The 21,648-nt window shown below is 67.1% G+C and overlaps 2 protein-coding genes across 4 annotated transcripts; one reads left to right on the top strand and one right to left on the bottom strand.

Annotated features, from left to right (window-relative positions):
• Positions 1 to 267: 267 nt before the first annotated feature.
• Positions 268 to 4,460, bottom strand: LOC101120606 (mitotic-spindle organizing protein 2). Of its 2 annotated transcripts, XM_027956896.2 has the most exons (4): positions 3,974 to 4,460; positions 3,741 to 3,889; positions 2,771 to 2,950; positions 268 to 482 (listed from the first exon to the last, which is right to left on the bottom strand). In XM_027956896.2, the coding sequence occupies exons 1-4, from the start codon at positions 4,141 to 4,143 to the stop codon at positions 325 to 327; spliced, it is 657 nt and encodes a 218-aa protein (XP_027812697.1). In that variant the 5' UTR covers positions 4,144 to 4,460; the 3' UTR covers positions 268 to 324. The 2 variants fall into 2 exon arrangements, with proteins under 2 accessions (XP_027812697.1, XP_004017559.1); XM_004017510.4 differs by lacking the exon at positions 2,771 to 2,950.
• Positions 4,461 to 4,582: 122 nt separating this feature from the next.
• On the top strand, positions 4,583 to 19,831 carry SMPD4 (sphingomyelin phosphodiesterase 4). 2 transcript variants are annotated; one of them, XM_027956899.3, is made up of 20 exons: positions 4,583 to 4,660; positions 7,461 to 7,544; positions 8,181 to 8,267; positions 8,713 to 8,855; positions 8,946 to 9,021; positions 9,477 to 9,585; positions 9,707 to 9,759; positions 10,021 to 10,169; positions 11,313 to 11,445; positions 13,223 to 13,294; positions 14,729 to 14,815; positions 16,022 to 16,167; positions 16,476 to 16,566; positions 16,887 to 16,987; positions 17,200 to 17,363; positions 17,483 to 17,688; positions 17,844 to 18,077; positions 18,176 to 18,307; positions 18,438 to 18,566; positions 18,669 to 19,831. In XM_027956899.3, exons 1-20 carry the CDS (start codon positions 4,595 to 4,597, stop codon positions 18,996 to 18,998), a joined length of 2,592 nt encoding a protein of 863 aa, XP_027812700.1. In that variant the 5' UTR covers positions 4,583 to 4,594; the 3' UTR covers positions 18,999 to 19,831. The 2 variants fall into 2 exon arrangements, with proteins under 2 accessions (XP_027812700.1, XP_027812701.1); XM_027956900.3 differs by lacking the exon at positions 14,729 to 14,815.
• The last annotated feature ends 1,817 nt before the right edge of the window (positions 19,832 to 21,648 follow it).

Here is a 21,648-nt window from a genome sequence, read left to right on the forward strand (position 1 = left end):
GGACCCCGGGAGGCAGGGTCTTACCTGCTTCTCTGGTGCGCGTGACCCTCGGGGCGGTTACCAGCCGCCGCTCACCGTCCTTCTGTGCTCAAACCACTGGTGCACCTGTTTGCCGGGGAGGGCCTCGGTGAAAGTGCAAGAGGCCCGGCAAGACGCTCGGCTCCCGCTGGCTCAGAGGCCCAGGAGGCGGGCGGCGAAGACAGCGCCCAGAGCGAAGCCGAAAGGCTCGAGCGGAACGTGGCTGACAGAACACAGCTGGAGCGGGTCTTTGGCGTCTCAGAGGTTTATTAGCCGCAGGAGCGTGAGGCGCCCGCTGGGGGGCTCTCAGCTGCCGCTCCTCGGGGGGCTCCTCCCTGGCCCGCCCCCCTTGGGCAGCCTGGAGGCGCTGGGCTGGCGGGGCATCCTCTGGCTGGGTCCGTCCCGGCCGCCGCGTTCTGCCAGCGCCGGGCCTCCGCCGAGGGCTCCGCCGCCTTTGTTTCTCCCTGAGGGACGCAGAGCGCAGGGGTCAGCAGCCAGGCAGGGCCCAGGGCAGTGCAGGCATGCGCGGCGGCTGGCGCGGGAAGCACGCCAGGCCGGCTTCTGGACCCGGTCCTGGGAGTGCTTCCTCTTGGTCGGCTCCCTCTCCCGTCCCACAGACGTCCAGGACCGCCGGTCCCCAGACGGACTCCCCTGAGGCTCCGTGGGGCGGCCCCGCTCAGCTGCAGAGCACGGCTCCGACCACCGCCCTGGCCGTCGGCCGGCACGGTCTGCAGCCGCGGCTGGGCTGAGCTGGGTCCAGCAGTGGCATCGGCGGGACGGGAGGACCTTGGGGGTCGGCGTGCCTGGCCCGGCTCGCCCCGCTGACACGTCTCAGCCCGGGTTCTCCCCTGGCCGCGGCTGGTGCAGGGGCGGGACTCCGGGCTCCTCGCTGGTTCCTAGCCCCGCAGCCTGCAGTGGGGAGTGGGGGCCTGCGCCATGGATGGCACCAGCTCTGATCCTGCCACCGGCACGCCTGCAGAGACAGGGCTCCCCTGCCCAGAGTCTCTGGCAAGTTCTCCGTCAAACGGCAGGAGGTCTGAGCCACCTGGCAAAGCATTGGGGGGGGGGCGTTTGCAGTGGCCCCAGCTTGGAAGCCTGACAGCTGGTCTCCCCGTGTGAACTCGATTTGAATAAGGTGCAGCCACGGTCACCCAGCACTGAGCGGGAGCAGACTGGAGTGTGTGGTGGGGTGACGCAGGGCAGCTCTGCCCAGGGGCCACCAACATGAGCCAAGAGGGCTGTGCCCGCCCTTCTGCCCAGTACAGACGCCAGCCTTCTGTTCCCGTGAGTGCACCGTCCCCACCCACAGGGCCACCCAGTTGGGAGGCCATGCTCCCCCCCTAGGCTGGGCCAGGCCGAGTCAGGTCTGCGAGCCTGCGGCTTCCCCCTGGGGCCTGGGTGCCAGTGAAGCGCGGCACAGGGGCAGCTCCCTCGGTGGCAGGACGGCCACCACCACGGGCGCCACTCTGCAGCTCTGCTTCCGGGTCTGCACACGTGCCTCCCTGACCCCCACTGAGGAGGACCAGGGCCCCAGACACTCAAGGGTGAGGAGACAGTAAAGTAAGGGTAACCTTCAAATCTGGCGAGGCTGATGAACCCGGAAATAAGAAACCGATGCCACCCTTAAGCCATCAGAGGGGTCAGGAAAACCACCGCAGGACAGAAGCAGGCCCTTCATCCAGCTCAGGGTGGTTCTCAGCACCTACAGGAGCCGCACAGCCCTGGGGCTCATGGGGAGACCCGCTCAGGCCTCGAGCCCGCTGGGCCCAGCAAGGCACGTTTGGGAGCTCAGAGCTAGTCATGCTGCTCAGCCTCCTCGGATGTGGCCGTTGGGTCAGATGGAACGGACTTAAATGAGGATTGAGGCTGAGCCAAGGGTAAAGCTCAGTTCCTGCAGGGCCCTTAAGAGTCGAGACAGACGGTGGTCATCAGTCACTAAGTCGCGACCCACGGACACCGCCAGGCCTCCGTCCTTCACCGTCTTGGGGTTTGCTGAAGCTTATATCCTTGGAGTCCGTGATGCTAGTGAACCAGGTCATCCTTACTGAACGAATCACTGCCAGCTTACTCCCCTAATGAAGTGAACCCCCCCAAACAGTGGCCCATTGCCAGTCGTGACTTGGCCCCTGAAGCTGGGGAGCCCCTAACCCCGGCTGCGGGCTCTGCCACAGTGCTGAGTGGGACTAGAACCAGAAAAGCCCAGAGGTTTCTCCTGGGTGATGAGAGCGCCCCTTGTGGAGCCGGCCAGCTGCCGAGGCCAGGCTGTGGGATGGGCCAGGCTGTGGGAGGAGGTGGGGGGACCACCGCAGCCTGCTGAGCAGGCTGGCGGGGTCTGGTGGCCAGGACCGGCGGGTGGTGGGGGCGTGGGGAGCACCCAGCAGGAGCTTGACCGGTGCTGCAGACCAGCCACTGAACGCCCAGTGCGCAACGCGGGCTGCACACGTGCCCCGTAACCCTTGGCCCACACCTCTGGGGATGGTCCCCACGCGGACCTGCTGGGCACACGGCTGGGTGCAGCTGGAGAGGAGTGCGTCTGCCCCGTGGTGCTCTTGGCACTGAGCGAGGGCCGGAGCGGCCACATCCCCAGCTCAGGAGCCAGGCAAGGGGGACCCCGGGGGCTGATGCTCCACGGCCATTCTGGGGGCTGACAGTACCGCTCGCACCCTTGCAGCCCAGGGCTGCTCTTTCTGGAGGCCATGGCGGTTTCCATGGAAACAGTACCAACCCCCAGAAATAAACCAATAAACGCAACCTGCAAAAGGAGAGAACAGGCAGCAAGAGAACCGGAGGGAACCGGGGGGCCCCGGAGAGAGAGGCGAGTGCGCGGCAGCTGGGCCGTGGAGCAGAACCGGAGAGGCCGCAGGCTGCGGGGCGCAGGAAAAGGAGGGCCTCGCAGGGGGGCTACAGCTCCAGGCAGAGAGAAAGGAGGCCTCTGGAGGTCAGAGAGAGACAAAGAGAGCAGACAGGGAGCATCAGTGGGGAGGCCCGCACCGTAGCGCCCAGGAGGGGGCCTCTCAGGACAGGGACGTGGGCGCCCAGGGCCCTGGAGCTCCCAACTAGGGGCCCAGCTGCCCTCTGCCCCGAAAGCCCCTTCTCAGAATGTTTGTGGCCAAGGAGCCGGCCCGGAGATTCAGCTGCATCTCAAGTGTGTCTGGAATATGGAGAAGGGACACGCCAAGTGGATTAGAGCTCCACTGTGACACCCTGGTCACCAGGCTCTGCTCATCCCAGCCACGACCTCCAGACTGAGCAGCACCCCAGGCTCTCTGCACCCTGCCAGCCAAGAGCTGCCCACAGAGGGAAGCTTCACTGTCCAGACTCTGAGCAGGACCTGGGCCGGGTTGGGGGGCCAACAAGCGAGCTCAGGAAAGCCTCTGCCCGCCCTGCTCCCTGAGGACTGAAGTACAGGCTTACACCCCCAGGGAGGAAGGAACCGAAGCCGCCTGTTCCCAGCTTCGTGGGGAAAAGACCTGAGTGCAGAGATGCGGAGAAACGGATCGCAGAGTCCCAACGAGGTCTGCCCGGCTTTGGGTCTCCCACCCTGCGCCCTCCCCATGTGGACGGGCACGCTCCAGGGTGGAAGATAGCAAAGTCCAAGCTGGGGATTGGAGCCCAAGGGGCCAGCCATCGGATGTGCCCACGAACAGAAAGGCCTGGCCACTCGGGACCAAACGCGCCCAGTGCCAGGGGCTGCCCACCCGTCGCCCCGGCCCGGCTCTGACCTCGGGTCTCAGGCACGCTGGGCGTGGGCAGGGGCGCGGCCGCGGGGTCCTGGGAGTCGCTCGCCGCCCTCTGCCCGGCGCACATGGACTTGAGCATCTGAAAGACGGCGAGGGGCGCCACGTTCAGCTTCAGCAGGTCCAGCAGGATCCTGGCGAGAACACACGCGGCGGCAGTGAGCCCTCCTCGCCCCGGCCGGCCGCCCTGGGCACCCCCGGCTCCCCCGGGCGCTCACTTGAACACGTCGGGGTCCATGGCGCCGCCCGCAGCCTGCGCCAGCTCGAACAGCTCCATCTCCTCGGCGCTCAGGACCTTCTTCCGCCGCAGCGCCAGCTTCTGCAGGGCCGCCTCCAGCCCCGGGGGCGCCCCCGGCCCGGGGCCCGGCCCCGCGCCCGCGGCCGCCATCTGAGGAAGCGCGGGGGTGCGCGCCGCCCGGCCCCCGCCGCGCCCCCTACGGCCCGCCGCGGGCCCTGCGCGCCGCAGCGGCCCCGCCGTCCGGTGCTCGGGCCCGAGCGGCGGCGGACGTGCGGAGCACCCGCGCCTTGGCGACTGGGCTCCCGCGCGCGCTCAGCAGGAAGCCCGCGCGCAGAGCCCCGCGGTCGCCCGGTAAATGCCCGCCAGGCCCGGCGCGCGGCTGTCCCGCGCCGGCCCCCCGACAGGGGGCGCGCCTCCAGGCCCGAACCTTAACGCGAGGCCGCTTCTCTTGCGCACGCGCGCTCCTTGCCGCCAGGTCCCGCTGCGCGCGCGCGCACTGAGGAGGGCTTCCCATAAACCCGCGGGGCGGGGCGGGGTGGGGCTTGGCTTTGCGCACGCGCTTTTCACCGCGCCCGCCCGGGGACGCGACGCGCGCAGCTTGATGACGACATTCCGGCGCCTCGTCGCCGAATGGCGGCCTCCGTCCCTGAAGCTGCGGGTTCCTTGGGTGAGTGGGGGGAGTCTCGCGCGGTCGGGACCAGCGTCCCGGCGGCCGCCTCAAACCTCCACAGAAGTCGGCTCCGTTCCCAGGCGAGCCCCGGGCATCGGACCAGGGCGTCGAGCGCCGCGCCCTCCCGCCGCCTTCCCGCGCGCCTCACGGGCCTCGCCCAGGCGGGCGCCCGGCTAACGTTCCCGCGCGCGGTGGGGGACCGACAGCCTGGGGCTCCCCGGCGAACGCTGTGCGCGGCGGGGGTGGGTCCCGGCCCGACGCCCTCCCCCGCCCCGGGTGTGCTGGCCGTGCGGAGCCTCGGCTTCCGAGGGTCGCCGGGAGGTGGCGAGCCGCAGACGGGACGGCGTCTTGCTCGCTGCGCGGCCGGAGGAAGGCCCCGACGAGATGGGCGCCGCCGAGGCTGCGGCTCCAGGAGGGACCTCGAAGCCGGGTCGGAAGGCGCTCCTGACGGCAGCGGGTGTGGAGGTGGCGGGGTGAAGCGGAGGCTGGGTTCCCAGAGCAGGCGGCGCGGCAGGAGAATCGGGACGCTGCCCTCTCCCCGAAATTCCGCGGTTGGGCGCCTCGGGCTCACTCAGCCGCTGCCGCTGCCCGCTTTCTCCGAGGAAGGAGCCGCTTTCACCTCGTCGTCTCTGAAGCTCTGCCGCGGGCCCGCAGTGCAGGGTTTATGCCGCTTTGATCTTTTCTGAATAGTGCACGCCGCTCTCTGGACCGCTCGGTTCAGGATTGAGCGTTTAAAGTCATCCTTAAAACTGGGGCCGATATTTAGTTTAATTAGGAGTTGAGCAGACTCCGCGTTGCTGGACCAAAATTTGGCTACTCACAGCTCGATAGCGGATACTCCAAAGGCAAGTGTCAAGAGAAAAGAAAGGTGGTTTTAATCAGAAAGCTAGAGAAGGCAGACTGGTGTTCCAGAGCCGACTCTGAAGATTATGCTCCGCAGTGAGTTTTTAAAGGGATAAGGGGAAAGAATCTCAGAATCGTTGCGGCAGGACGTCAGGCTCTGCGTCACTTTCCATCTCGTGCAGGCTGGCAGTCTCCTCCTGGCCGTTTTTCAGCTGTTGTCTTGCCTGCTAATCTGCAGGATTGCCAGGAGGGAACCTGGGGGCGGAGAGCTGGTCATTCTTTTCCATTCCTACTCTTTTTTAGTCTAGGAAAAGAGTCAACAAGTTAGGCAGGGTTTTGTGGGCATTCAGTAGACCCTGAGTCAGGAGTTAGGTTGCATGCCACCAGGTCACCTCATTTCTGCAAGGTCTGAGCAGGGCAGAAATGGGCATACAGGAAAGGGCGAAGGGCCTGCTTACAGATCCCCCGGCCAGTACTCCGTTTCTGCGGGACTCGGGGCAAAAGCCTGTCTTCCGAAACTGCTTCTGTGGACCTAGGACGCTGTGTTCCTTGGATGGAATATGCAGGCGTGAGTCTGTAGCATCTTCTTGCTGACAGTTTCAGCCTGTTTACATACGCAGGCAGAGGAAGCTACAGTTATTTCGAAGCCCACAGAGACGTAGGTTATCATGAACAGCAGCGTCCGACCCGTTGTCTTGAGGCCAGTTCTCGGAGCTGCCGGCTGTGGACAGAGCGCCTTTCGTTGTGGCTGCAGTGCCGTCGTCGCGCAGCTGGCTCTTCCCTTCTGGCAGCTGGAGCGTCTGTAAACAACTCAGGACTGCGCATCAGACTCTCCCAACCATCAGCTGCTGGTGCCGGGTGTTCTGTGACACAGGGGTGCCGGGCAGACTTCAGCTCTCCTACAGACAGGGCTGGGGGCCATGTGCCGGGGGCGGGGGTCCAGCACGCTTGGTCTCGGGGAGGTGTTTGTAACGCCCAGTGGCAGAGATGCCCGCCCGGCCTCTCCACGCACGTAGAGGTCTGCCCGGCAGCTGCCCCCTCAGCGTTGTTGCTCGGCCGTGGGCAGAGCTGTGCCCGGAGTGGCGTCGAAGGCGCGGAGCCTCCGGCTCTGCTGGGTCTGCGTGTTTCTGGGTTCTGCCCCGCAGGCACAGGGAGGGGGAGTCTGGAGAGCTGCCCCTGAGTTTCTAGTGGCGTCAGAGGCTCTGCTGGCGAAGCGTGCTCGTCCCCTCCCCGCTCCCTTCTCAGAGGGTGCAGGTAGGATAGAGCAGGTGCGCTGCCTTTCTCTAGAGAGCCGTGAGGAGGCGGGTGGGTCTCCGTCCCGGCTGTGCCTCCATTTCCCTCAGCGTTCGCCTTGCCCCGCAGGTCGCCGTGAGGATGCGCCTTCTGTCCTTGCTTAGCAGGCTTCGCAGCTTAAAACTGCACCCGCTGGCACCTCATGGCTGTGGGCTCAGCGGAGGGTGTCTCAAGACTGACCTCAAGGTGCTGGCCGGCTCTGCTCTCATCTGGAGACGCAGGAAGAACCTGCTTCCAGGGTTACGCAGGTTGCCAGCGGGTCCGGCTCTTTGCAGGGTGAAACCGAGGTCCCCATTTCCTTGCTGCCTGGTAGCCAGGACTACTCTGAATCTTACGGCTCTCACACTTGAGACTTTAACCTGTCTGTAAAACCCCTTTCAAAGAGCATTTGAACAACCGGAGACGGGACTCTGGCAGGGCCGGCCTTAGAATCCTGCCTGCCTGGCCCGAGGAGTAAATGAGGAGCGGATGCTGAGCCGCCAGAACCAGGCCTGGCACGTGGCCGGTGCCCTGCTTTACCACAGGCTCGCCCCACCGTCCTGGCTCTGGAGCTGGCCACTGGGCTGCACGTGCGCAGCGCTCTGCAGAGCCTGGGCCTTGCTTGAGCTCTGTGAAGTGCTGCGATAACCTCGTCGTTGAGGTTCTGTCTCTGTCCCTGCAGTGGTCCTCTAAGACGGCCGCTCCGGACCCTGCGAGTCAGGCTGCCATGGCGTTCCCCCACCTGCAGCAGCCCAGCTTCCTGCTGGTAAGTGTCCGCTGCCCGCCGAGGGCCCACAGGACAGGGGTTCTGTAGCAGAGGGGCTGGAGAACTCGGCAGCACCTGCTTTTTGGGGCGAGTCTGCCCTCTTCTGGTGTGTGCTGGTTTATGCAGCCACTGAGCCCCATTTTCTCATTTACAAGAGGGGGTGGTAGAAATGTCTGTTCCCCGGTTTTCCTGGCTGGGGCCGGCAAGGGTGAAGAGTGGACGCCTGCATCTTCACGTCTCGTAAATCCTTGCATGAAGGCGAGGTGTTCTGATACGCTTAACCGCTGTTGGTGACGGTCGGAAGTCCCCTGCTCTGCTGGGGTGCCTGGCCTCGGCTTTCCTGTGGATGTTGACCTGGGAGCAGGGTCTTCCTGGTGCTGCTCGAAAGCCAGCAGATCCAGCCCCAGCCTGCACAGCAGGGTCTCGCCGCTGACCGATATGCTGTGGACCCCACCCTTGTGTGGAGACGGCCGGGGCCTTGCGTTCCCCGGGTGAAGCCTGGCCTTTCCCGCTGACCGTCTTTTCTCCGGTCGGAATGGCGCGCGGCTTCTGTGTCCGACTCCTGCCTGTCACTTGGACTTCCGGTCTGACTCCCAGCAGGGTGCTCACCATGTTCTGGTTGGCTCCGTCTCCTAGGCCAGCCTGAAAGCCGACTCTATAAACAAGCCCTTTGCACAGCGCTGCCAAGACTTGGTTAAAGTCATCGAGGACTTTCCAGCAAAGGTAAGGCTCCGCTGTCTGTGTTTCATGGGGACGTGTCCCACATGCTCCCAGAGGAGGGTCCACAAGCCCCCCTCGCGCCTCCGAGCGCTCCCTGCGAAGGCCTGACCCCGGGTGTAACTCAGGTCTGTGATGTGTAAGCACGAGGGCACGTAGGTTGGGGTTTCTCAGCTGCCGGCCCACAGGCGCCTTTGGCTGTGTCTGGAGGTGGTTATGGTAGTCACATGGGCGGCGCTGCCAGCGCGGGGCAGATGGAGGCCTGGCGTCCCTCCCCGCGCCTGCCCGAGCCGCGTCCAGCACAGAGGTGCGCCGTGCCGGCTAGAGCCAGACACGCAGTGGCCACATCACCACGGCTGCCCCGGGCCGGGGAGCGGGCCCTGGGCACAGGCCCGGCGGGGAGGCGGGCGGGGCCGCCTGGAGAGTCTGCTCTGAGCGCCCGCTGCTACAGGAGCTGCACAGCGTCTTCCCATGGCTGGTCGAGAGCATCTTCGGCAGCCTGGACGGCGTTCTGCCTGGGTGGAGCCTGCGCTGGCTGCAGGGCCGCGTGAGCCCCGTGGAGCACAGTGTGGCCGTGGAGTTCCTGGACCCTGGGTAGGTCGCCTCGCCCGCGCGGGGCCAGAGTGCTCTGGAAGTCCCGGCTGGCTCGCCGTTCACTTGCCTGCTTCTGTCCTTTGCGTTCAGAGGCCCGATGATGAAACTGGTGTATAAGCTTCAGGCCGAAGACTATAAGTTCGATTTTCCTGTCTCCTACCTGCCCGTAAGCAAGCCGCGGTGGTGGAGGTGGGCTCATGGTCACGGTGCTGCCAGCGGACGGGCCTGCAGGGTGGGACGGTGGCCAGAGCACCCTGGCGTCTGGCCCAGGAGGCACCACACGTTGGAACTTCACCAGTTACTGTTTTCCCAGAGGTGATCTGAACCTCGCGGTGGGAAGGCCCAGTGGCCTCCAGCTGAGTGCCAGGACCTGTGCCTACAGGCTTTGTCTACTAAGTCTCCAGTTCTGTGGGCGAGTTAAAGGCAGGCTTGCTCACGGGGCTCAGATGCACAACAGATGGGATCCATCATGTGCCTGGCTGGGCCAAGATGCGCCCTGCTGCGGCGGGCCTGGTGGGGACGTGGGGGGAGCACGCGACGGGCAGGGGACAGCGAGGTTCCCCAGGCAGGGTCAGGGCGGGGCTCCACCGCAGCCTCCCCAGGCCGCCCCTGTGTCTGCAGGGGCCTGTGAAGGCGTCCATCCAGGAGCGTGTGCTTCCCGACAGCCCCCTGTACCGCAACAAGGTGCAGCTGCCCCCCGCCGGGGGCCTCGGCCTGTACCTGGCCCTCAGTATCCTCTGTCAGCCGTGGGAGGCGGGATGGGGGAGCCGGCGGCGGGGGGGGGTGCCGTGGGAGGCGGGGGAGGCGGGGGGGGGTGCCGCCCTGCCGTTTGCCGCCTGACGAGCCCGCAGATCCCTTCGAGTACTACATGTTCTTCTTTGCCTGGAGCCTGATCGCCCAGAAGGTGAGGAGGGCTGAAGCCGCCTGGGGGCGCGGCGGGGGTGTCCAGGGCTCCTGTCCAGGCAGGCTGAGCTGGCCACCTCCCGTCCCCCCTGTGCCCACAGCCTTCGCCCTTCAGGCTGCCCTCCCCGAGCGAGGGTGACGGGCTGGGGCAGGTGGGCGCCCCGAGTGCTGGTCCAGGGGGCTTCCCGCAAGGGTGCCTTCCAGGCAGGGGCAGCTGCCGGGGGTGGAGTCCACGGCCGCGCTCACGGGGCTCTGCTTGCAGCCGCCCCCCGGGGCGCTCCACGTCCGCACCTCCGACTGCGCCTACTTCATCCTGGTGGATAGGTACCTGGCGTGGTTCCTGCCCACGGAAGGCAGCGTGCTGCCCCCGCTCTCCAGCCCGGGGGGGCCCAGCCCCTCGCCGGCTCCCAGGTGAGGCTTCCAGCCCGTGCCCGAGGTGCCCCTTCCTGCTGGCGGTGCGTTGCCCTTGGGATGGTGGTGTTGCCCTGCGTGCCGAGTGCTCAGCCTTGTCCACGTTCTTGCGGCCTGAGGCTCCACGGCCCAGCCGCCCTGGCCCGGGCTTCTCTGAAGCGGCAGGTTCTTTGGCCTTGGGAACGGGCCCAGGCTGTGTTCCGCCTTTGGCTGCCCTCTCCCCATGGGGCACACGAGCCCAGGCCAGGCGGTGAGCAGCTGGCGAGGGACTCGGACCTGGGGACGGCTGATGGTCCTGGCTGTGAAGAATGGGGGGGGCGCGCCTGCAGAGCCCCCCCGCACCCCGCCATCCGCTGGCACGTGCTGAGTCACCCCGCACTCGAGCAGCAGGGTTCCCGAGGACAGGACAGGACGAGTAGGGGGTGTGGAGCAGGGGCTGGGGGGGCATTCACAGCCCCAGACAGGCTTCCGCTGCCAGCTGGACCTCTGGGCCGGATGTGGCCTGCTCCTTCTAAGGTATAATTTCAGGCTTTACAGGTTACTACGTGTACCTTCACAGGCCCTTCCCCCGCCTGATTTCCGAGTTGTTTTATTCTGTGAATCTGTGTGTGTTTTCCTGAGCATTTGAACAAGTTACAAGACACGTGGCTGTCATGCCTTAACTCTTGAGTGTTTTCTGAAAGCCGTGGTCTCCTTGGCCTTTCTGCAGAGCAGGGCCCTCCAGCCCGGCTCCACAGCCCCCTCGGGCTTCACCAGCCCCCTGCCTCCCGCTCGTGGCTGTCTCCCCGTTGTCCAGGGGGTCCCAACCCTGACGGGGTGTCCCCTGCGGTCAGACGCTGGCCAGGCTGAGGGATGATGCGGCCCTCCTCCGGGGAAGGTGAATCAGTGCCTGGGTCTCAAGTAACGGACCTGGGGGACCTCGTGGGTGGCGTCTGCGTCCCTTGCGGTCCTCAGCCGGGCCCGTTGTGGATGGGCAGTGCCAGCTGACACTCCTCCCGTCTTCCGGCCTCCTCGCGCCTCGGTGCGGCCCTGAAGGCAGCCTCCTCCCCTGTATTCATGCACAGCAGCTCGGCTGGGCCTGCCCCTGCCCCCGGGCGGCCCGTCCCCTGTCCCCCGATGTGCTTTCTGTCTGCCTGTCCCCAGGACGCCGGCCATGCCCTTCGCGTCCTACGGCTGGCACCACACCAGCCTCCTGAAGCGGCACGTCTCCCACCAGACGTCGGTGAACGCGGACCCCGCCTCCCACGAGATCTGGCGGTCGGAGACGCTGCTCCAGGTGAGCTCAGCCGTCTGCAGGAGCCGGTCCCGTGCCGGGCGCCGCCCACCCCGCGGGCAGAGCCAGGAGGCTGCGCCTGGCGGGGAGCGTTGCCGCCGGGACGGCTTGTGCCCACTGTCGCCTGTGGCGCTGGCGGTCTTCCCTGCTCCGTCCGTGGAGCTTCAGCCTCCTCTCCTGGTGACACGAGGACTCTCTGGCCTCCGTTCCCGTGGCTGGGCCCCCCGCCTCTGGCCCCCCGCGTGTCTCGGGCACTGAGGCACGGGGCCTCCCCTTGGTCAGCAGGCCCGCCCCTCCCTGCAGGGCCCCCGTGTGGGTGTCACACAGCCCCACGCCTGTGCCCTGAGCCAGCCCCAGAGAGCCTGCGGGCGTCACCACAGCCGGCTTGTTCAGAACCTGGAGTGTGGCCGCAATGGGGTTCTAGGGTTTTTTGGAACGTGGTGAAACGCATAACGTAGAGCGTAAGTCTGAAACGTTTTAAGGCAATAGTCACAGAGTGTTAGGGTGTTTGCTGTGTCGTAACGAGTTTCCAGAACCTTCCACCCATGAGACCCAGCGTCTGTGATCAGAGAGCAGTCCCTCCGCGCCCCGCCAGCCCCGCACCCACGTCCCGCTTGGCTCGGTGACGGGCCCCCCGCCGGTGCCTCTTGGGCATCAGCAGCGCCTCTGGCTCGCTGGCCTCGCTTCCCTTAGCAGGTGCCGCAGGCTCGTCTGCGTAGTGGCTGAGAGCGCCCCTCCCTCTGAAGCCGAGCGCGGTCCTGCTGCACGCGTGCCGTGTGCCGCGTCTGTCCCTCTGACAGACACGTGGGCTGCCCCCACTCTTGGCTGCTGTGGCTGTCCTGAGCCTGGCCCTTTGCGGGGCTGTTGAGGCCTGCCGTGCTGTTCTCCACAGAGGCGGGGCCGTCTGTCCTCGCCCCTGGCGGGACGCCCGGGCCCCACTTGCCGCGCGTCCTCGGGGCGCGCGGGCGCTCTGGGTCCTGCCTGCCGTGTCCCAGTCGTGGTGACCGGCCTTTCTCGCCCTTGTTGGCCATGTGTGAGCCTGGGAGGGGTGTCTGCTCGAGGGGTGTCTGCTCGAGGCCTTTGCCGGGCTTTGAGCTGGCGTTTTTGTTGTTACTGGCTTCCCCTCCGTCTTTGTATAAGCTGAGTGTTAACCTTCCTGAGACACGGTTGGCCAGCCTTTTCCCCGTTCTGTGAGCTGCTGTTTTAGTCTGCGCGGTGTGTCTTTTGACGCACAGAAGATAGTTTTTAATTAGTGCTTACTGAAGTTTCCTTCGCTGGCCGTGCTGGGCCCTCGTTGCTGGCCGCGGGGCCGCTGCCCGGCTGTGGGGGCCGTGGGGGAGCCGGCTCTCGGTGCGCGGGCTCGGCACGTGTGGCTCAGGTGCCCCACGGTACGTGCGGTCCTCCCGGACCAGGGGCTGGGTCTGTGTCCCTCGCGCTGGCAGGCGGATTCTTAACCTTGGGGCCCCAAGGAAGTCCCAGGAGAGCTTTCAGTTTCCATGCAGCCCAGTTCCCCCCTCTGCTGCCTGAGCTGCTGGAGCCACACGTAGGAAGGCAGCGTCGAGCCCAGCGCTGTGGGACGCAGAGCGCTGCGGCTCCGCCCCGTGTCGGGTCTTTGATCCACTGCGCGTTCTCGTTTACGGGTTGAGTGAGGGTCTGACGGCGCCGTGTGCGGTGGGGTCCTGCTCTCCCGGCAGCCTTGGTGGAAAGCTTGTTCGTCCCCTTGCCGAGTGGTCTGGAGCCCTCGCCGGGCACCTGCTGACCCGCCCGTGCTCTCTTGCAGGTGTTTGTGGAAATGTGGCTCCATCATTACTCTCTGGAGATGTACCAGAAGATGCAGGCCCCTCACGCCAAGGTCTGTGCTGCTGCTCCTGCTCGTGCTGCGCTCCGGTTCCAGGGCGGGCTGTGGGCTTGCCTCCCCAGGCACCGGGCGGCAGGCGGCTTGTGCGGAGTGCCGGGCTTGCACCCCGCTCTCCCGCGGAGGCCCCCTCCCTTGCCGGGGCACCTGTGTGTGCGGAGGCCTGTGGCCCCCAGGCGGGTCGGGGACGGGGGGTTCTGCTGCGGCAGGCGGGCCGCAGGGCGCTCCACCACAGGCCCTGCCCTTGCTGCAGGCCGCGGTCCTCAGGCCCGAGCCCCGCGGCCTCTGCCGTCCCCGGGGGTTTGCTCTATAGGGCGCCCCAGGAGCAGGAGGGCCGAGTGGGGCAGGCTCCACCCTGGGCCTCCCATCCACCGCCCACCCCGCCTGCTTCTGCCAGGTGCTGTGCACCTGGCCCAGGAGCCCAGGAGCCTCCCACATCAGTCTTCAGCCGCGGCTCCAGGGGGCTGGGGCTGGAGGCAGTGGGAAGGCCTGGCCCGTTGCCCAGAAACTTTCTGCCTTTTGTCATCTGTTGGGACAGGAAAATAACACGGGAGGAGGCAGGCTGTGTGGAAAGCCAGCCGCAGAGGCCCTGGGGTCGCTGTTCTGGAGCTCCTGCAGGCTGTGGGCCCGCGGGGTCCCCAGGCTCCCCAGCTCCTTGCTGAGAGCGCGGCCGGGTCGTCTCCCGGCGTCTGGCATGTCCCCTGGGTGAAGATTGGCACCCAAGGGGCAGGCCGTGTGCCGGGCGGCTCTGGTTGCCGCGGGGGGTAGGCAAGGGTCCGGGGCAGTGCGCCAGCCTTGCTGCCCCTCGCTGGGATCCAGGCCTCCGGGTGTGTGTTGCCACGCCCGCAGGACTGATGGGAGGCTGTGTGTCTGCGGGCCTGGCAAGGCCGGGGCTGGTCTCCAGGTGGGAGTCCAGGATGGGCCTGGTGGGCGGTGTGCTGCCTGGAGCCCCTCTGGGAACCAGCCCGTGCAGACAGCTTCCAGGTTGGGGCTCCCTTCGGTGTCACAACACCTGGGAATTGACCGGGAATTGATCCCGTTATGTACTGATGAGTCTCTTTGGAACAGCCTGGGAAGTCCCGTAAACTGCTGAGTCTTCTCTTCTGGGCGGAGAGGCCACTGTCTAGAACTGGCTTCTCACGTTTACGTTTCGGGCCTGTCCCTGTGGGCCCTGGTGACAGCGGCGTGTCCGGGCCACAGACATACAAGCTGCCTCGGCGCGGGGGGTGGGTGGACCACGGAGCCCCAGGGACCCTGGGGCCTGCCTCTGCTGCCGGGGCTGAGTGGGGCCTGGTGCCCGGCCCGGGGCTGCGGGGCCTGGTGCGTGGCACAGGCTCTCCCTGACGTGCTCTTGCTGTTGTCTGTTGCGGCTGCGGGGCTCCTTCTCACTGTCTCTCTCTCTTCTCCGCCCGCCGGCTTCTCCGTGCCCAGCTGGAGGTCCTGCACTACCGGCTCAGCGTCTGCAGCGCCCTCCACAGCCCCGCCCACCCCAGCCTCCAGGCCCTCCACGCCCACCAAGTACTGGCCGCGCGCGTTCTGTCCACCCGCCCGCCCCCTCCCACCCCGCCCTGTGGTGACGCAGAGGTCCCTTCCGAGCAGAGCCAGGCCTTCCCGCTGGGATTCGGGGTGCAGCCAGGTGGCCGAGAGTGACACCCAGGACCCGCTGGCTGTGCTGCGGTCACCTGCACTGCCTGGCCAAGCTCCAGGCCACCCCAGGTGTCCAGCCCACAGGGGTCGTGGTGCTGCGTGCTCGGCCCCGGTTTGTGGGGGAAGCCGTGCGGCCTTTGGAGCACAGGCCTGGCGCCGGGGCTGACCGAGGACAAGACGCCTCTGGGCTTGTGGGTGGCGGCTGGGGGCTGCGATCTGCTCAGGCAGGAGTGCCAGGGACGGAGTGCAGGCAGCGGGATGGGAGTGTGAGGCCAGTGGGTTCCCGAGGTTCGCTGCTCCCCGATGTGATCTCAGGCAGTTTGGGCCTCGCTCACGGTCAGGGAGGGTTGCCCTGGGTGGGGCCTTGCATGGATGAGATGTCACGCTCCATTCCTGCCTGACTGCCGCACAGAGGAGAGAAGGTTCCAGAAGGGCTGCCATGGACAGGGGAGGGCCTTCCTGGGTAGCAGCGGGGTCATCTGCAACAGGCCAGCCCATGGGTGTCTTGAAAGCAGAGGGCGTGGGCAACAGCCACAGGCTCCCGTGGGCACTGCCTCAGGCCAGGAGGCACTGAAGAAGGCGGTTTGCCTGACAGTGAGGAGGCAACCCGCGGGCTGCGGTGCGGGTGCCGGCCGAGGGCGGGAGTGGGCCCAGAAATGCTGGGGGTCGAGGTGCGTTGGGGGGCAGGCCCGGGGGGCCCTGTGCTTCCATTGCCGTCACAGTAGCCCTTTCCCTCCGGTGTGCTGCAGGCCTAGCACGTAGAGGCCCAAAGGTAGCCCAGGCAGAAGGGGCGCCGCCCTGGGGGTCGCCAGGGCCTGCGTGGCCGAGTCCGTGCCGGGGCGGCCTGTGGGACTGTGCCCTGGGCCCAGCCTTCTGCGCCATCTTGGCGCAGCTCATCCTGGGCAAGCCCCTGGCTGGGGGTGGGCGGGGGAGCAGCCCACAGTGGGCTCAGGCCCGCCCACACTTGTGGACCGAAGCCCAGCTCACAGGCTGCGCTAGCGCTCCCAAGGGCAGGGAGCCCCCTGGGCGTCAGCGGCACACGCTGCTGGGTCAGCTGACGCCCCGCCCGGCCCCCAGGAGGCCTTCATGCCCACGGAGGAGCACGTGCTGGTCGTGCGGCTGCTGCTGAAGCACCTGCACGCCTTCTCCAACAGCCTGCGGCCTGAGCAGGCCTCTCCTTCCGCCCACTCCCACGCTGCCAGCCCCCTGGAGGAGTTCAAGAGGTGTGTGTGGGCGGGGGCGGTCCCTTGACCCCTCCTGGCAAGGAAGGGGCAGCAGGGAGACCCATCTCGCTTCCCCCCCCAATGGCAGCAGAGCCCAGCCTCTCAGCTCTGCGCCCGCACCCCCCATGCCAGCAGGGCAGAGCCAAGGCTGGCGCTCAGGCCAGCGGGGGCTGGCAGCACGGCAGCTTGTGGGCCAGGCCCGGGTGCTGTGCCCCTGGGGTGTCCTCTGAGGAGGGGGCTGCACACAGGAGGCCTTGCCGCGGCCCGCCAGGCGGCCTGGGTTCTGGGTAACGCCCCCGTGCCCGCAGGGCCGCCGTCCCGAGGCTCGTCCAGCAGAAGCTGTACCTCTTCCTGCAGCACTGCTTCGGCCACTGGCCCCTGGACGCGTCCTTCAGAGCCGTGAGTGCCGCCGCGCCGGCCTGCGCCCTGTGCCGAGGGAGGGCGCGCTCCGCCAGCCCTGACCGGAACCCAGCTGCCCGCGGGGGGTGGGGGGGGGGGGGGGAATGCGGCTCCCGGCCTCACCTCTGCGGGGAGGGCCCCTCTTTCCCTCCCCTTCCCCCTCTCCCCCCCCTCCCCCTCCTTCCCCTCCCCCCCCCCTTCCCCCTCCCCCCCCCCTTCCCCTCCCTCCCCCCTCCTTCCCCTCCCTCCCCCCTTCCCCTCCCTCCCCCCTCCTTCCCCTCCCTCCCCCCTCCCCCAGCACCAGCCCTCCCTCTCGCCAGGTGCTGGAGATGTGGCTGAGCTACCTGCAGCCCTGGAGATATGCGCCTGAGAGGCAGGCCCCGGGCAGCGGCTGCCAGGCCCGCGGCGTGTCGGAGAGATGGTGAGCCCGCCCAGGTTGCTGTGGGGGCGGTCCCCCGTCGTCCCCCGCCAGGCGCACTCAGGCAGAGCCCCTCAGCCCTGCCCCGCGCCTGCGCCCAGAGAAGGGCCTCTTCATGAGGACCCTGCCCTCAGCCCTCTGCACTACCCCTGCCATCACCCCGCTCGAGGCTCGGGAGACAGAGCCCGGAGGAGTCCTGACTCACCCCACCACAGGGCGCCCTTCGTGCAGGAGAACCTGCTCGTCTACACCAAGCTCTTCCTGGGCTTCCTGAACCGTGCGCTGCGCACAGACCTCGTCAGCCCCAAGAACGCGCTCATGGTGTTCCGCGTGGCCAAGGTCTTCGCGCAGCCCAACCTGGCCGAGATGATCCAGCGGGGTGAGGCCCCACCCAGAGGGCACCGGAGCGCTGGGCCGCGCCCGCTGCTGGCGGCCCTGGGGCCCCCGGGGGTCCGCCCGCGCCGGGGGCCACAGCCAGGCTGGCGTCCTGCCTTCCAGGCGAGCAGCTGTTCTTGGAGCCCGAGCTCGGCGTCCCGCAGCGGCAGCACCGGCTCTTCGCAGCGCCCTCCTTCACCGGCAGCTTCCTTTCGTCATGGCCGCCGGCTGTCACCGACGCCTCCTTCAAGGTGAAGAGCCACGTGTACAGCCTGGAGGGCCAGGACTGCAAGTACACGCCGATGTTCGGACCCGAGGTCCGGGCGCTGGTGAGTGGTCCGCGGCCACGCCGCTCGCCGTCTGGCTGGGGGAGCCTAGTTCATGCGGGTGACCGCCTCACGTCTGTTGGAAGGTGCGCCTCAGCCGGAAACACTTGTGGTGCGGGCGCCAGGAGGCAGCTGAGCACGCTGACCCCCGCCCGCAGGTCCTGCGTCTGGCGCAGCTCATCACACGGGCCAAGCAGACGGCCAAGTCCCTCTCAGACCAGAGCGGGGAGGGCGCGGCCGGCCGCCCCTTCCTGTCCTGGCTGGGCTTCTACCCCGCGGACAGCAACGGCTCCTACGCGGGCAACGACCTGGACGAGATGGGGCAGGACAGCGTCCGCAAGACGGACGAGTACCTGGAGAAGGCGCTGGAGTGCCTGTGCCAAGCCTTCCGGGTACACCGCCCGCCCGCCCCCGCCCTCGGGGCGATGAGTCTGGGTGGGGATGGCTCCCCAGGCCTCGAACGAGACCCTCTGTCCGTCCCGCCCCGCAGCTTAGCGAGGCCCAGCTCGCCCAGCTGACGCTTGCCCTGGGGACGACGCAGGACGAGAACGGGAAGAAGCAGCTCCCGGACTGCATCGTGGGCGAGGACGGGCTCATCCTCACGCCCCTGGGCCGCTACCAGGTGCGGGGGCGGGGCGGGGCGGGGGCGCTACCGGGAGTGGGCGGGTACCAGGGGCGGGGCCAATACCGGGAGTGGGCGGGGCGGGCGCCAGGGCGGGGCCGGCCCGGCGCTCAGCGCCCTGCGTCCCCAGATCGTCAGCGGGCTGCGGCGCTTCGACGTCGAATACCAGGGTGACTGGGAGCTGCAGCCCATCCGGAGCTACGAGATCGCCAGCCTGGTCCGCGCGCTATTCCAGCTGTCATCCGCCATCAACCGCAGGGTGAGTGTGGGGAGGGCCCCGCCAGCCCCCAACCGCAGGGTGAGTGCGGAGGGAGGGCCCCGCCAGCCCGCCCCTCGCCCACTGAGCCTGCGTCCGCTCCAGTTCGCAGGCCAGATGGCGGCGCTGTGCTCGCGGGCTGACTTCCTGGGCAGCTTTTGCCGCTACCATCTCTTGGAGCCGGGGCTGTCAGGCCGGCGCCTGCTGAGCCCGGTGGGGCGGGGCCACGCTGCCAGCCGCTCGCGCGGCCCGCGGCTCAGCCTGCGCTTCCTGGGCAGCTACCGGACGCTGCTGTCGCTGCTGCTGGCCTTCTCGGTGGCCTCACTGTTCTGCGTGGGGCCTCTGCTCTGCGCCCTGCTCCTCGTGCTGGGCTACATCCTGTACGCCGTGGCCATGACGCTGCTGACCGAGCGTGGCAAGCTGCACCAGCTCTGAGAGCGGCTGCCCGCCGCCCCCGGGCCGCCCCGCGCCCGTCACCTCCGCGCGTCTTCAGCTGGTTTCCCGCCGCCTGGCAGGCAGGACGAGAGCCTGCTGGGCAGGGCCCGGGCCTCCCTGAGGGGGAGGGTGGAGCGGTGGGCTCCCTGCCTCACCCGGAGGCCCCGCAAGAAGGTGCCTTTCTCTTCACTGTGTGAAGCTCAGGAGTCAGGCCTCCCCGGGGGGGCCTGCAGTCTCTGCCCTCATGGCCCTGGAAGGGGGGACAGTGAGACCGCAGAACAGGAGACCAGCTTTTGGCTCCCAAGAAGAATCAGGCCCCAAATGGGAGTCTTGAGAAAACCAGATGGGGGTTCTCTGGTCCATGATTTGAAGCCAGTTTTGCTGCCAAGTCCGGGCTGCACACGTGCATCTGAGGAGAGGCACGCAGACGGCCACCGGCCGGGGCTGCCCCGTGTGCAGGCCTTGTCCCTGCAGACGGCGGGCCGCCCGCCCTGGGGCACAGCCAGAGGCGGTCAGAAGCACCATTTGTGTCCTCCTCAGAGCAGGTGCTTGGACAGGGTTTGGTGACATTGAAACATTCCAAGTGCACGAGGCTGCAGGTTCACAGACCCTCACGGCCTCCCGTGCCCTTTGTCCTGCAGATGACACACCGGAGGCACTTGCCAACCCAGATTTTTAAAAGGCTTTGCTGTCTGTCTTTTTAAGTTTTCAAACTGTAAATGTTGGGCTTTGTGTTTTAATCTAAACTCAGAACAGTGGCCTTTGGGGCCTGTGACCAAAAGCCAAACTTGTAACTGACCCTGGACCTGAATAAACCTGTTCTTGGTCTTGAATCCCATGGTGCCATCGGTCAGCTTCTGTGGGCACAGGGGGCTCTAGTTTCCACCGGTTCCCGTGGACACCAGCTCTGCGACCAACCTCTGAGATGATGTCTGGGGTCCTATGTCCACAGCACTGGCTCCTGACCACACCCCTGCAAGGCTGGGGACCCCCATCTCTCCGGGGCTCTGCTCACCGCCACGCCCCCCCTTTGCCCACACACCATTAACTGTGGAGCAGCCACCCACTGTGGTACCCGCAGCTGTGCCAGGACCTGGGGGGTCTTCACGGAGCAGGATTCAGAAGTAAAAGCGGACGCTGAGGTTGGGGGGCCGGGTGCCACCGATGCTCAGACCTGGAGTGTGGGGTGTGGAGGGCAGCCAGGGCCCACAATGCTTGGCAGCTTTGCCCAGGGGGCCCAACGGATGGGGCGTTGGGGACCCCTCCGTCACACGGACCCTGAGGTGGTGTGGGGGCTCTGGTTACAGAGTGGAGACGGGACGGGAAGGAGTGGAGCCCAGGAGACAGGTCCCAGGGGAGAAAGGCTGCCGTCCCAGGCGGGGAGGTGCGGGAAGGTGGGCAGGGGCCCCGGTTCTGAAGAGGCCCGGGTGGGAACCGAGTGCCGGGGTGAGTTTGCATTTGAGCCCCTGACGCTGCCGGGTGCCTGGAGGTGCAGCTTCCTGACAGGCGTCCTGAGTCGTTTTCCAGGGCAGCCGGCTACAGCCCCAGACCTGGGGGCACCAGCCCTAAGGGGGTGAGCCCCGCCCCTCCACTTCCCCTTCAAAGGCCACTCACTTGGGCTTCCTTGGCGGCACAGTGCTGAAGAACCCGCCTGCCGCTTCGGGAGTCATGGGTTCCATCCCTGATCTGGGAAGATCCCATGTGCCGCGGAGCAGCTAAACCCATGCGCTATGACTGCTGAGCCTGAGCTCCACAGCACGAGAAGCTACTCCTGACTACCGGAGAAGAGCCCACAGACACAGTGAAGACCAGCACAGACGGAGAGATCGCTGGAAAGGACACTTAACTCTGCGGCCATCCTGCAGTGGGCCTGAGGCTCCCCTCCCTTGCATGGCACCCTGTAAATAACAGCCTTACTCGCTGCCAACGCCTGCCCAGGTGGCTTCCCGCCCGCGGGCACCGCAGCTTGTGCCGCCAAGCTCCCGGAGCAACAACCTGAGCACGCGTCCTACCTCGTGGCTCTGAGCCGCTCGGGAGGACATGCAGGTTTCTGTAGAAACAAGTGGAGCGAGCCGGTGGGGGAGGCTGCTCACAGGCGCCGCAGATCTAGCTGATGGGCCCGGGGTTTCACACCCACAGCTGAGCTGCAGAAGGGGGCAGGGGGCGGGCACAGCGAGGGGAGAGCCCTGCGGAGGGGCTGCTGGCCTGGAGCCCGGGGTCGGGGGCAGGCTGGAGGTGGGGGTTCTGCACATCTCAGCCCCACCCAGAGCCTCAGGCGGTTTATGCCAGCTGCCCACCCCCTCAAGCCCCAGTGCCCTGGCTTCGACCTTTCGGCCACCCAAGTGCTGCCCAAGTTGGGCACACCAGTCGCCTCTCAGAGCCCCCGGCCTCCCAGCCCCGCAGCCAACGCTGGGCTCACCGTCCTTCCTGAACTGTTTCCCAGAAGCCTTCCTGTCTGTTTCAAGCTTCCATGTCCTACAGAATGTCCCCAGGAAGCTCAGAGTCTGTGCGTCTGAAGCCTCCAAAGAGAGACCCACACTCAGGGCAGCCTGATCAGCGAGAGCCCCCTGCCCGGCCGGCCCCACCGCCACCCTCCTCTCAGGGAGCCCGGGGTGCTGCTCGGCCCGCTGGCAGGCCTCTGAGGGTCTGC

The sequence above is a fragment of the Ovis aries genome, chromosome 17 (assembly GCF_016772045.2).
Source record: "Ovis aries strain OAR_USU_Benz2616 breed Rambouillet chromosome 17, ARS-UI_Ramb_v3.0, whole genome shotgun sequence".
Taxonomy (NCBI): domain Eukaryota; kingdom Metazoa; phylum Chordata; class Mammalia; order Artiodactyla; family Bovidae; genus Ovis; species Ovis aries.